This window comes from Sander vitreus, chromosome 22 (genome assembly GCF_031162955.1).
Source record: "Sander vitreus isolate 19-12246 chromosome 22, sanVit1, whole genome shotgun sequence".
NCBI classification, from domain to species: Eukaryota; Metazoa; Chordata; class Actinopteri; order Perciformes; family Percidae; genus Sander; species Sander vitreus.
In genome coordinates, this window is record NC_135876.1 from 24543882 (window position 1) to 24558881 (window position 15000).

At 43.7% G+C, this 15000-nt stretch overlaps 1 protein-coding gene across 1 annotated transcript in view; it reads right to left on the bottom strand.

Moving 5' to 3' along the window:
• The window catches only part of LOC144537020 (sodium channel protein type 2 subunit alpha-like), a 199668-nt gene that overhangs the window by 17096 nt on the left and 167572 nt on the right, over nucleotides 1-15000 (bottom strand). The window contains exons 23-26 of the mRNA XM_078280422.1: nucleotides 12761-12915; nucleotides 12186-12359; nucleotides 7387-7509; nucleotides 2251-2526 (exon numbers count right to left, since the gene is read on the bottom strand). Coding sequence (XP_078136548.1) covers nucleotides 2251-2526; nucleotides 7387-7509; nucleotides 12186-12359; nucleotides 12761-12915 — 728 coding nt within the window. The remainder of the gene's footprint in view (nucleotides 1-2250; nucleotides 2527-7386; nucleotides 7510-12185; nucleotides 12360-12760; nucleotides 12916-15000) is intronic.

Sequence of the window (15000 nt, forward strand, 5' to 3'; positions counted from 1 at the left end):
GGGAGGAAAATTAAGGCTAAGACAGCAAATGGATCGAGGAGAGAGGCAGAAAAGTCAATCCTCCTACGGGTTTGCGGAGGAGACACTCGGGTTTGATTTGTTTTCAAGTTGTCGTGCAGGACTTTACTTTGTGCCTCTGCTTCTTCACTTGAAGCTCTTTGTTTCCCGTAAACACTTTGTACGGAGTTATATCTGCAGCCGGCAGTGGAAGAAGTACTCACATCTTTTACTTCAACGCAGTCTCATGAACAGGTTCGAATGACATCCTACGGAAACTTAGGCACAAGAGTTCGTATCACATCCTACGAAAACTTATGAACAACAGTTCACATCCTACGGAAACTTATGAACAACAGTTCACATCCTACGAAAACTTATGAACAACAGTTCACATCCTACGAAAACTTATGAACAACAGTTCACATCCTACGGAAACTTATGAACAACAGTTCATATCCAACCCGTTCTCACTCCAAACTCGTAAAATACGGACGTTTGGACAGTGGCTGTCAGCATCTGAAGTGATGAAAAAGGCGTCCTTCAGTGTGTTTGTAGAACGTACCGGGTAGAGCAGCAGCCAGACGGGGTTTAGTGAGTATGTAAGGCCGAAAGTCCGCGTAGGGAGGTTGGTTGGGGGGGTAGATGGGTCAAACACAGGACTTTCACCCAGGAGACCAGGGTTCGTGTCCCGCTTGTCACATTTCCTAAAGTCGCTTTCTTCTTTAACCATCCCGTTCTTCCCGGAACTGTAAGCCCACCCACGACCATTTCCTTAACATAACTGCGTCAAAACGGATGCCAATAGTCCCGAACTAACGCTAAAGGAGACTTTTAGCGTCAATAACAACGACAAAAGGCACCTGACCAAGCGTCCTTATTTTACGAGATGGGAGTGAGAACCTGTTGTCGTATCATATCCTACGGAAACTTATGCACAACAGGTTGTATGATATCCTACGGAAACTTTTGCAAAACTGTCAGTCTGGTTTGTTCTCCATGTACAAACTAATTTAATCTATTTGTGAAGAGCACGTCCTACGAGCTAAAAGCATCAAAGAGCATTCAGACATTTAGAGTAGTCCCGGAGACTTCTGACTGGACGCAATCAAGCTTTTAACGCTAATGTGTCAGATAATGAGCAACAAGCTAATGCAGTAAAGTCCGCTTAGTTGTGGGCCAGACCAAAAAGACAGAAAACTGTTTTTCAAACTGGAATTACTGGACACTCAAAGCAGAATTTGGCGGAGTTTCTGACTTTCACAGGAGCAGAGAGTTTCCATATTCCAGCTGTGAAACCGGTTGCTGTGAGGCGGCTGTGTGGTAGCCCGCATTTAAAAATGTAATCATTGTTTTGCTCGCTTTGCTAAACTCTTTGATGGCTAAGGAACTTTTTTTGCTCTCTTTTTTAGGGCTTTATGTCGACCAAACTGTCCCCAGTCTTTAAACATTGTGGGCCCTATTTTAACGATCTAAGAGCACGGCGTGAAGCGCCTGGCCCAGAAAAGACCAGAAAAAAGGGTCCGTGTGCCGGGCGCATGGTTCAAAAGGGTTGTACTTAGTGTCTTCATTAATCAGAGGTGTGTTTTGGGCGTAACATGCAATCAACCAATCAGAGATCATCTCCCATTCCCTTTAAAAGCCAGGCGCGTTTGGACCTTGGAGCATTGCTGTTATGATGGAGGATTTGCACCGTAATATTGTATTTGTAATCTTCTGCATGTGTGTGTGCTGCTGTGCGTCCCTGTGTGTGTAACAAGCATAGTGTGCACGTGCTGTGCACGAGCCTAGGAGCATTTTACTAATGCTCTGTTAAAATAACAATGAAATACTGCGTTATTGACTTTAGACCAGGTTTTTGTTGGTCCATGGTACGATCACTTCCCGCTGCCTCAGGATAGCAATACGCCCAGAATGCACCTGAACACACCTCCCTGTAAGACCAGCACGCCCAGAATGCACCTGAACACACCTCCCTGTAAGACCAGCACGCCCATGGGGCCACAGATGGGCTCAGGTGCATTTGCTATTTAAACAACATGGGCGCTGGACGGGAAACTGACAACTGCGTTGATCTTAAACTAGCAAAAGACACTTGAGTCGGGCTTTGCGCTGCGCCGGGTGCAACATAGGACCCTTTGAGTCTTTTATGTTATGTGAGATGATTGTCTTTAGATATGAGATGGTGTCAGACTTTAAGAATGAGAAAACATTCAGGGTTGGAGCCCCCCCTCCCGCTGCGCCCCTGCTCACCACTTGCAGCAGAGCCAGGTATCCGGCGCCCACGTTGTCGAAGTTGACTTTCACTTTGGTCCAGTAGTAGAGCGAGGTGTCGTTGAGCGCCTCGCACTCTGACTTGTTGTTGATGAAGGACGAGTCGAAGATGTGGCCCGTGCGGTTGACACAGCGGCCGAACTTTCCGGCGAACAGGTTGACGCCCATGATGCTGAAGATGAGCCAGAAGATGAGACAGACCAGCAGCACGTTCATGATGGAGGGAATCGCCCCGATCAGAGCGTTCACCACTACCTGCAGCGGCACAAACAACACAGCGTCACACACACAGACATAGACACACACACAGACACACACACACACACACACACACACACACACACACAGAGACATACACACACACACACACACACACACGCAGGCACGCACGCACACAGACACATGAACAGACACAGATACACAAACACACACAGACACACAAACACACACAGACACACACACACACACACACACACACACACACACACACACACACACACACACACACTAACCCTAACCCAGTTTTAAAAGTCTGCTGTACGTTGCAGGGCTGAGGCAGGCTGGAGAATCTATCTGATAAGCGAGTATGTTTAAATGATCATTTACATATTCCACTAGCATTCCCAATATGACATTATTCTGAATTAGATACAGGTCATGTAAACATGTTTGGATATACTCCCAATAAAGCATTTTCAGATTAAGACATGTGACATGGTATTATTCAGGTTGTAGAAACATTCTTAGGACATGTATTCAGCATGTTGTTTGTGACAGTTTACGGACTCTCGCCTGTTTACGGCGTACGGTCAGCTCTCTGCCTTGCTATGGTTACTGTAAACAAACCAAGCAGCTGACAGTTTGCAGGGCTGCGGTAGAGATGCACGGCCAGCTACACTACAGCTACTCTCCTGTTGTTCTCGGGTCAGAAATTTGGGTTTTCTTTAACCAAATATTTAAAAAAATAAAAAACGTGGATGGTTCCGTACAACCATTACTCTACACAAATAAAATAAATGATCAGTTCACTACTTTCTTTGAATTTGGGTGTTTTATTTAATTTTCTAGCATTACAAAAATTGACAAAAATGTTGAAAAAGACGCCCACATTTTGAACCAGAAAAAGGTTGCTCTGTTGATGAGAAATCATCATGAGGGTTAAATGCATCGGGCGCAAAAAATGTCAGAACAAGCTTCAACAACGTGTAGAAAACCCCGCAAAAACGTCAAAAGGCGCAGAAAACAATCGACAAAAACGTGACAAGAAAAACTTGGATGTAAGTGACAAACGTGGAAAAAATTTTTTGACGCAGAATATCAAAAAGGTTGCATGGTCGACGGGAAGACAACACAAGGGTTAAACATTATCAAAGACTTGGATATCAACAGGTTGAAGGAATGTGTTCACACATCCAACAAGTCCGCCACAGCTGGAAACATCTATTTTGCATGGCTGCATGTTTAAACAGGAATGGGATATTGTGTGTATATATATATATATATATATACACACAATATATATATGTGTATATATAGGTGGGATATTGTCTGTCATTAGCCGTGTAAACAGCTCAATCAGAATATTGTCTTTTTCAGAATAAAGGTAAAACCAGAGGCCGTCTACAGAGAGCCTGTTCACTCCCTATTCAGCCCCATTGTACCTACTTTGGTTGCAGTTCCATCAGAGTTCCACTGGGGGTGATCGCGGTCCAGTGCTAAATGAATGGGACTCTATGGAGCTAGATGCTAAATGAATGGGACTCTATGGAGCTAGAGGCTAAATGAATGGGACTCTATGGAGCTAAATGCATGGGAGTCTATGGAGCTAGACGGCTAAATGAATGGGACTCTATGGAGCTAGAGGCTAAATGAATGGGACTCTATGGAGCTAGATGCTAAATGAATGGGACTCTATGGAGCTAGACGGCTAAATGAATGGGACTCTATGGAGCTAGATGCTAAATGAATGGGACTCTATGGAGCTAGATGCTAAATGAATGGGACTCTATGGAGCTAGATGCTAAATCAATGGGACTCTATGGAGCTAGATGCTAAATGAATGGGACTCTATGGAGCTAGATGATAAATGAATGGGACTCTATGGAGCTAGACGACTAAATCAATGGGACTCTATGGAGCTAGATGCTAAATGAATGGGACTCTATGGAGCTAGATGATAAATGAATGGGACTCTATGGAGCTAGACGACTAAATGAATGGGACTCTATGGAGCTAGATGGCTAAATGAATGGGACTCTATGGAGCTAGATGCTAAATGAATGGGACTCTATGGAGCTAGACGGCTACATTTGTCTCTCTCGCCTGATTGTTGAGAAATCTCAGATTTGATTGTAGTTTTTGCAAGTTCAACTGTTCATTGGATTATAGGTCGACAGTTGAATGAACGAGTACTTATGTCCTTTTGATTTCTTACAGGTTGAGTCGTCGTTGCCCATAACACGCTAGCATTCTGCTAATGAATGCTGATTGGTCAGTGAAGGACTGATTACGATCAGAGATCCCGCTTGATGGCATCCACATTCTCTGAAGTGACTCAGAGCTTGCCGTAAAGCAGTATCTCTGGCCGTATATGTGTATGACGTCATTGACATTTTAAAAGGCTTTTTAGAACAAAAAAGCCTCTTTAAAATAATCTAACACCCAGCAGTGTGTATTTTCTTAGCCTCCCCTTCCGAATGCAACATTCAGATTACTAGACAAAAAATGATATCCTGAGAAAAGTGGATTTTGAGGGGTATAGCTCCATAGACCTCCATTCATTCTGCACTCGTCCGTGAGCGCCCCCTAGTGGAACCAGAGTGGAACTGCAACCAGTTCAGAAGCCTGAAGTTTCCTGAGAGTGGAAGTTCTCCCCTTATTAGACATTCTCTGGCAAAACCCAGAATATTTTGGGCATGTAAACACAGTATCCGTGTTACCTCAGAGCAAACTGAGCAGCAGCAGAAGGTGTGAGTGAAAGTGTAAGTGGACTTTCTTATTTTGTATTCATGTAGAAAATAATCTCCCTGCTTCCTCAGAGTGAGAGCTGAGTCAGCTAACGTCAGGTCGACCTGACACTCCAGCAACAACAATGCCGTTCTCCTACCCAGAATCCCCTGCTGAGTGAGCATGAGAGATAATCATATCATCCAGACAAATGAAGGCAAAGAGGATCATGGGGGGAGGGAACCGGAGTCAGCATCCTGCACACCTTTTTGTTTACATTTGACCTTGACTCAAAACGTCTCCAGAGAATGTCTAATATAATAATATATAATAACAGGCTCTCTCCGTAGACGGGCTCTGACGTCTCTCTCTTTGCTGCATACATATATATATATTTTTTATGGCGTTTGCTAACGTTAGCTGACGTGAGCTGACGTGAGCTGACGTTAGCTGATGTTAGCTGATGTTAGCTTCTCTGCGTTGCCAGATCTGGTGAGAGTTTGTTCCTGAGACAGAAACAGGTCTCTAACTATGTTAATTTTCTCCTGATGTGTCTCTCTGAAAATGCCATTTTAGTGTCAGAATGTTCTGGAGATATGCAAGTTGAAAAATGGGTCCAATATTTACTTTGGTGACTACGGGTTGTTTTACGCTCACTTCTCCCTTTGAAATCAACACACTCAGGAGCTGCTGCTACCACTGCCGATTTTTTGCAGAGGCACCGTGACTCCGTCCGGCGCTTACGCCGCCCAAGACGATTGTGATCGGTTTAAAGAAATTCCATTAAACCAGAGCACGTTTTTCTCCCATCCCAGAATGCTGTGTGGACTAGTCAGACCTTCCTCTGCAGTGCTGTGGAGGAGGAAGGTCTGGCAAAGCGAGACTAGGTTAGTGCAGGACGCTGACTCCGAGCCGCTGTCAGTAATACTGCATGATGAAGGAGACGAGTTTCCTCTTACGGACATGCAACGCTTAAATACTGATACTTTTAACACCACAGAGACATTTGTGAGTTTGTTTTTCTGAAAGAGAAAACCTCTGAGGAGGATGAAAGTCAAAGGTGAACGGAAAAAACACTGACAGGAAGTAACGAGACGAACCAATCAGAGAGCAGAAAACACTGAAACAGCAGGCGAGATGTTAGAGCATAAAACAACGTAAAACTAACCCACCTGGGCATCAAAATACAGTTTGAATGTGACAAACGGGGGAGCGCTTGATTCATATTCATCATCCCTTACAGTGTCAAACTCACTGGCACATTCAGGGCCAGACATGTAGAGTTTATTGACATGCTTGTATTTCATTGAAAAAATGTATTGCATGTCGCTTTTTCAACGTTGTTGTTGCTGTTTTAGATACTATTTTACACACGTCATGTCGGCTTTCTTTGTAGTCGTACAGAGATGACCCGGAGCATTAAGAGCTCTATCTTTCCCTTTGGTTATGTATGCTTGAGCATGCAAACATATATTCTCCTCAGTGTGTGTGTGTGTGTGTGTGTGTGTGTGTGTGTGTGTGTGTGTGTGTGCGTGTGTGTGCGGGCGTTTAGAGGCATGTTGTCTTGCATAATTACTGACTTTTTGACAAATTTTAAGTTTCTGCTTCCACACAACAACCCTCCCTGTGTGTGTGTGTGTGTGTGTGTGTGTGTGTGTAAGCATTTCTTACTGTGGGACAAAACAGTTTTGACCTGAGCTCATGATTTTCCCTATTCGAATGTGTAAAAATGTATTGCATGTCGCTTTTTCAACGTTTATTTTACATTTATTTATTTATTTTCATTTTTTTTTTTGACTTTTGGTGCATTTTTATCGACATAAAGCCCTAAAAAAGTCACTCAAAAACTTCCTTAGTCATCATAGAGTTTAGCAAATCAAGTAAAAACCAAGTTAAAGTTAAAATCCCATTTTAAAAGCAGTCGGAAAAAGTGACAAAAACGTTGAAAAAAAGCACTAAAAATGACGGAAATAGCGGCAAAAAGTGTCCTAAAAAGAGCACACAAACGTCAAAAATAGCAGCACGTTAGGAACATTTTAAACGCGTGCCTCTTACTGTAACAGAGTATTTTTTTCTGTGTGTTATTAGTACTTTTACTGCAGTAAAAGGATCTGAATACATCCTCCACTGCTGCCCAGGTGTGCCGGTTTTATTAATACTGACTCTTACCCTCATGCCTTCAAATCTGGAGAGGGCTCTGAGGGGCCGCAGGGCTCGCAGCGTCCGCAGGGATTTGATCGCTGCAAAGTCGGAATAACCCAACGTGTTGGCCACCAAACTGACCAACGAGACCTGGAGGAGAGAGAGAGATGCAGAAAGAGAGAGGAGAAGGAAAAGGTTAGAGACAGATGGAAAAGACCGAAGGAGGAGGAGGAGAAGCAGAAGAGAGAAAGCCGGACAGTTAAACTTCTAGTCTAACGAAAAGACAGAGCGGGAGACGGCTGATTCCACGATGGAACCAGCCAATCAGAAGAGAGACAAGAGGCGTGTGAGTTAGATTATCAGCCGACTCAAGGCTCCTGCAGGAGAGGAAGAAAATATGAGGGAGTAAAGTTAGTGCTGCTACTTCTTTATACTCTTTAAGTTTTGTTTTGGATGAAAAAACAAAGTTTGAAGCACTCTGTGGAAGAAAAAAATGTGTTAGGTTGACGCCCAAATAAGCTGAATTTACTCCATCGTTCCAGCTGTGGAAGAGAAATAGATCATTACGGTTTACTCTGTAAGAAAAGAGGCTGATTGATGAAGGTTTTAGAGTGCTGTAGAGCACTTGTTGCTGTAGGAAATAAATGGTGTATTGCACTTTTTTCTGTTTTGTTTCCTGTTATCTGAAAACTGTGAACAGAAAGGTTTTCTTTGTTGAAGTTTATTATGAGTGTATTGCACTTTATTTTTATACGGTTCTGTGGAAAGATAATCTTTCCAGCCCTTGTCACATGACCTATTAATGTTTTCATGATGATTATGCAAATGTTTGAGTAAGATCCGTTTTTATAACATAAAAACATCCGTGAAATCACGTTCGCTAAACCCACCAGACTCCATGTAAATAAACAGTAATTTTAGCATCGTAAAACACACTTCATTCAAAGTCGACAATAACAAAATAAAACTATGAAAAGCCGTTTTGGGTCGTCTTTCCACTTTTCCAACCATCACAGCTCTAGTTTTGGTTGAAATAAACACGTAGTGTACTGATTTACATGTGAAAATATGTTGACTTTACACACGCTAAAAGTATTGTTTTTTTAAATGGAGTCTGGTGGGTTTAGCGCTAGCGACTTCAGAGCTGTTTCTGGTTAAACAGAAAGGTCTCAAAGAGGTTTTAAAGGTCTATCTCTGTAGGGATCCTTTCCATAATGTTGTCAGACACTTAGAATAATAACCTGAGCCTGTCAGCGGCAAAATGAGCAGTTTTGTGAAGGTAAATACAAGCTGCACAAATGCTCTATTAACTTATATTGTAGCTTGTTTCGCTGAGTGCCGACTGCAGAGATCTCGCTTCATACTGGACCGATGTCAAAGATTGTTGTTCCCATCAGTCACTTACACACAAAAACATAGGAAAATAGTGTCCAGGTTGAAAAAAATGGTAGTTACCCTTTAAGTTAAGGTAAAAGTCAAGCAATATGATGGAGGATTAACAGTAAAATATTGCAGCTGTATCGTAAACAGTCTGAGATATTCCCTCTGATCAAAGCATCTTAAAATCAAACTCTCTCCAGCCAGCTAAGCCCCACACATGTACACTTGATTATTTAACACCCAAGCAGCAGGTCTCGGCTTGGTTGGCTCGGGTGGCGCTCCAAGGTGATTTCAGCCGGTTCTTACCCTGATACCAGCGAAGCGGGACGCGGCCCGGAGAGGCCGCAGAGCCCTGAATGTCCTCAGCACCCGCATGGTCGTGATGTGGTCCATAGAGATGTACTGAGCCAGGAGACCCAACACTGAGATCTACAACGTCAGACATTTATTTAGACATTACCCCAAATCTAACGGACAGAATTCTCTCAAATATTTCCATACCATAAACACTGTCCTCACTCCCTACAAGAGATGGTCCGATACCATTTCTTGCTTCCCGATAGCTGAACTCTGCATATTGGCCGATACCGAGAACTGATCCGATACCAGCATTTCATATATTTTATTATGTTTTAAAGGAACACGCCGACTTACTTGGACTTTTTCAGAAGGAGTGATTATTACTCCAACTCCACCCAAGTAGCAGAAGTAGCAGTGCTTCGCCTTCTGAGAATATAGTTCCCAGTATGTATACGGTTAGAAGATGTCTGTGTGTCATGTGACCTTGTTATTTGTACACGCTGTGACTATACAAATCACAACATGTAAATAGGAACATGTTGGCGTTATTTTGTCACTTATTGGGAGCAGTAGGCTAGATGGAGCCGGTTACCTCCAGGATCTGTGCTAAGCTAGGCTAGATGGAGCCAGTTACCCCAGGATCTGTGCTAAGCTAGGCTAGATGGAGCTGGTTACCTCCAGGATCTGTGCTAAGCTAGGCTAGATGGAGCCGGTTACCCCAGGATCTGTGCTAAGCTAGGCTAGATGGAGCTGGTTACCTCCAGGATCTGTGCTAAGCTAGGCTAGATGGAGCCGGTTACCTCCAGGATCTGTGCTAAACTAGGCTAGCGGTGGGTGTGTCAGACAGAGTTACAACACGCAAGGAGATGAGAAGGGTATGTTTGGACTTATCTAACTCTGGGGGATACGGGGAATAAGACAAAGTCCCAATAAGTCGGTGTGTTCCTTTAACATCTGTATACTACTATCCCTGTATGCATAGGTGGACTGGTAATCTGGCAGTTCTGGCAAATGCCTGTCCAATGTGCTCCAGGCTCTGTAGATTTTTTGTGTTTTGTGACTTGTTCTCTCCACCGACCCACCTTCAGACCCTTCTCTGTGTTCCAGGTACCAAAGTCACACAGTAATGTAAAAACCAGTGATGCATCGAATCCAGGATTCGGCTTCGGCTGAATATTGGGCTTTTTGAGGGGGTTCAGTTTCTGCCGAACCTTAGAATGTTTTCCGACCGAACCCTACGCTTGCACGCCGCGCGCTACGCTGGTCAACGTGATGACGGCGCCGTTGATTACAGGAAGGTGTTTACGTAGGTGGAGCTTCAATGCAGCAGGCTGAGAGGAAGTGGAAATGGAACTGGTGAGCAGAAAAAGTGTTGTTTGGCAGTACTTTCAGTCAAAAGAAGGCCATTCAAGTCCAGCTACATGTTCAATTAACAATGCTGATTAGTCTGGTGGTGGCGAGGACCCTAAACAATACACAACATCACCGCTGTTACAACATCTGGTATGAAACATCTGGAAGAATATGAGTTGAGCATGAAGGAATCTACAGACAGCAGCCAGAATGCAGCAACTTCAGGTACGGCAAAGGAAGGACAGTCACTGTTTACTTCATTAATGTGTTGACTGTGTTCATGGACTGAGGACGGGACGAGGATTCAGCAGAATCTCAACCAGGGGATTCAGGATTCAGCAGAACCTCAACCAGTGGATTCGATATTCAGCCGAACCCCAAAAATCTGGTTTCGGTGCATCCTTAGTAAAAACCATTCCCCAGTCTAGAATATGCTATTTCATTTTTTTCTCTCCACCTATCTGGTGACCCGCAGAAATTTCCTTGCGACCACCTTGGGGGTCCCGACCCCCAGGTTGAGAACAACTGCTCTAGTGGCTAAAAACAAACAAATGCAGCTTTAAGTAATCAATAAAGTTAGTCTTTCTGTCTCTATAGATAACACTCTGCTCCGTTCGTGGTCTCAGACCTGCATTCTTAGACATCCGTGACTCAACTCGTCTCTTTCCTCAGGCCACTGCAGTCAAATAAAAACGTCAAAACACACAGCGGCCTCCATGGAGACGGCCAGGCGGAAAACACCCAGAAAAGCAGAGAGAGAGAGTGAGAGAGAGACTCAAAGCATCTGAACTGTGTGAGTGTGTTGCATTACCTCGACACAATCTCGCCCAGAAGAGTGAAAGAGTGTGAGTGTGTCCAAATATACACATCTTTGACTCAGTGTGTGTGTGTGTGTATGTATATATGTGTGTGTGTGTGTGTGTGTGTGTATATATGTGTGTGTGTGTGTGTGTGTGTGTGTGTGTGTGTGTGTGTGCAGAGGTTAAAAAGCCACTTAGGATCGTTTGGCCTGAAGCTCTCTCTCTCTCTCTCTCTCTCTCTCTCTCTCTCTCTCTCTCTCTTTGTTGCTCTAAGTCTCTCTCTCCTTTTATTTATAGAATTGCATTATTGCAGCGGAGCGAGATACAGAGCAACAAGAAAACTACACTGTTAGACATTTCCAAGGGTTTTTACGGTGACTTACTGGCGTATTTCACATTTACAGTACCTAACTGTATACTGCTTTTACAGTAACACACGTAACACTGTAAAGACATCACCGTTGATATAAATAATGTTGTCATCAGCGTAACTGTTGAGCAGAGGTGGAACGTTTTACAATTACACACGTTACTGTGAGAAGATTTTTGTGCACTTCTATTTTTTAGAGTCATTTTTCAAATCTGTGTGCAAAAGACTAATTAAATAAGTATAAATATAAAAAAGTAAAACCCCCCCACCCCCTCCGCTGCTGCTAAAAAGTACTTTAACTAACTAAAAAACAGAGTAAAAGTAACTAAATTACTTTTACTCTGAGTACATTTTAAATCTGCTACTTTTTTCTTTTACTTGAGTAGGTTTTTATACCCGTAATTGTACTTGTACTTAAGTAAAAGTTCTTCAAAATAATCATACTTTTACTACTACTACTACTACTACTACTACTACATTCCCCCCAGATTCACGGACAGATAACTACTGGCCGGCCTGCTGTTGAGTCATTAAATGAATCAAATAATCAATCAGAACTAAAACATATAAACATTTTAATTGACCGTTAAACCAACAAATCAATCAACCAATCAGTGACTTACATCGACGATGAGGAAGTCGAGCCAGCACCAGTAGTTGGTGAAGTACTTCTTGAAGCCGTAGGCGAGCCATTTGAGCAACATCTCTAGGATGAAGATGTAGGTGAAGATCTTGTCTGAGTACTCGAGCACCACCTTGATCACCTTCCTCTGCTCGATGTAGATGTCCTCGAAGGCCTGGGGGGGGAGAGCGCCTTTTAGATCCAATCTCTAATGTGTGTAATCTTGTGTGTGTGTATGTCTGTGCGTGTGTGCGTGCATGCGTATGTCTGTGTGTGTGTGTACGTCATTAAATGCGTGTGTGTGTGTATGTGTGAGCGTCCGTAAATGCGTGTGTGTGCGTGCATGCATGCGTATGTCTGTGTGTGTGCGTGCGAGCGTGCGTGCGCGTCTGTGTGTGCGTGTGTGCGTATATCTGTGTGTGTGTGTGTGTGTGTGTGTGTGTGTGTGTGTGTGTGTGTGTGTGTGTGTGTGTGTGTGCGTGCGTGCGTGCGTATGTGTGTGTGTGTGCGTATGTGTGTGTGTGTGTGTGTGTGTGTGTGTGTGCGCGTGTGTGCATGCATGCGTGTGTGTCTGACCAGCGCTCCGGAGCTGAGGAGGATCATGAAGATGATGAAGGTCTCGAACCAGCTGTGCTCTACGATCTGGTAACAGGTCTTCCTCAGCCGCCACCAGGTCTGACCCAGACCTGCGGTCGTGTCGATGTCGCAGCACTGAAACCTCGCCACGCACACTGTGGGCGAGACACAGAGAGACAGAGGGAGAACTTGGATTATATTTTAAATTGATTTGATTTGGCAAACTTGCTATAGAACTGTAGATTATTTACACATCAAGCAGTTCCACTATTATTCTTTTTACATCACGCCCTGCCAGGAAGCCTTGCAGCCAATGTTGTCCATTCTCTATTGCAACAACATATCCCCCTGCGGCCCAGAAGGCCACCATTTTTAAAGAGATGTCTGTAAAACTGCTGCCAGGAAAACCTCAAACTGAGAAGAAGGTTGACTAAAGGCAGCTACACACCAGGCCGACGGCCGACCGTCGGCAGTAAAGGCAGTTGGACTGATCAGTCTCCCCGAGTTGGTCAAAAAAGTGCCTCAGAACACACCGAAGAGACGAGTCTACACTAATCTGTATTGTCGCTCCCAAAAAATGAAAACCGGGAGCTGATTGGATGAACGCGTCACGTGGGTCTGGCTGCTGCTTCCAGATTTGGGATTTTTCAACCATTAATGGCGACTCATTCAGAATACGATCTCATATTGTACTAAGATAGTTCACTGAAACGTGTTTCTGAAAACATTGTAAGAGAGAAATAGGCCGTGCAACACTACTTTGCACGTTCAGTGGGCTGCATTTCACGGAAATAAACCCGAACGCTTTTGAAACTGTTTTTGGTGCCAGGTGAGGCACCTGAAGAGCTGAAGAACTGAAGAACTGAAGAGGCGCCATTTTGTGATACACTGTACACAAGTACACATTAAAAGGATCTCTTGTTCTGTATAATCTCGAAGTGAAGCTTCCTGGAGTCATTTCTCTCTCGTAGCTTAAGCCTGAACCCGAGCCTTTCTCCTGGGCATGCTGGTGTCACCATCACACACACACACACACACACACACACACACACACACACACACACACACACACGTCATGTCGGCTTTCTTTGTTGTCGTACAGAGATGACCCGGAGCATTAAGTGCTCTATCTTTCCCTTTGGTTGTGTAGAGATGCTTGAACATGCAAACATGTATTCTCTGCAGTGTGTGTGTGTGTGTGTGTGTGTGTGTGTGTGTGTGTGTGTGTGTGTGTGTGTGTGTGTGTGTGTGTCTGTGTGTGTGTGTGTGTGTGTGTGTGTGTGTGTGTGTGTGTGTGTGTAAGCATTTCTTACTGTGAGAGCAAATGATTTTCCCTATTCAAATGTGGAACGTTTCTTTTTTAAAGAGGAAAAAACATTTCTCAAAACTGTATGACAGTATCATATATGACTATTTTATATTATTATCTTTACTGTCTGTCACTGTCTATACATGCATTTATGTATTGTCTACGTATTATTATGCTTGTGTCATATGTCGCTGTTGTAACACTGCCTTCACTAATAATACAAAAATGAATTGAAACAGACGGGCTCACTCAGAGAGTTGAGTGAGTGCAGATAACAACAGGATCAGATTCCCGTCGCGTCACGTTATCGCTCCGCCGGCTGCCTGTGGCAGTAAATGCTTGTCGCTAACGTTTCCCAAATGTAATCAGCGTGTCTGCGAGGGAAGCGACCGGGACGACGAGACTCGACCTGACATCCACTCACAACCCTGAGACTGGGAACTATAGCAGAGTGATGCTGACGTGCCCTGGAGCAAGGCATGATGGCGGTTCAGCAGCGGACAGAGGACGACTGGGGGTTAAGAAACAAGCGTGTGTGGTTGCATGTGCTGGGACGTGATTGGAGCGTCTCTATCTGAATCAGAATCAGATTTATTGGCCAAGTATACTTACATACACACGGAATTTGACTTTGGTAGGTGTTAACTCTCTATACAATCAACAAATAGACATGTAGTAAACAGACAACTAAATAGTGATATAGACACATACTGTACAATAGAGACAACAATATACATATAGGCACATATCAACATAATATACAAAAATACAAATATACAAATAAGACATAATAGCAAGACAAGTACACGTGGAGTGAGATGTAGAGTACAAGAAGTAATAGTGCAAAGTAGTGTGCAAGATGCATATTGGAATGGTCCTTCCAGGATTTCGCGGCCTTTTTTATAGATTGTTGTGGCCCAAAATGTCTTTT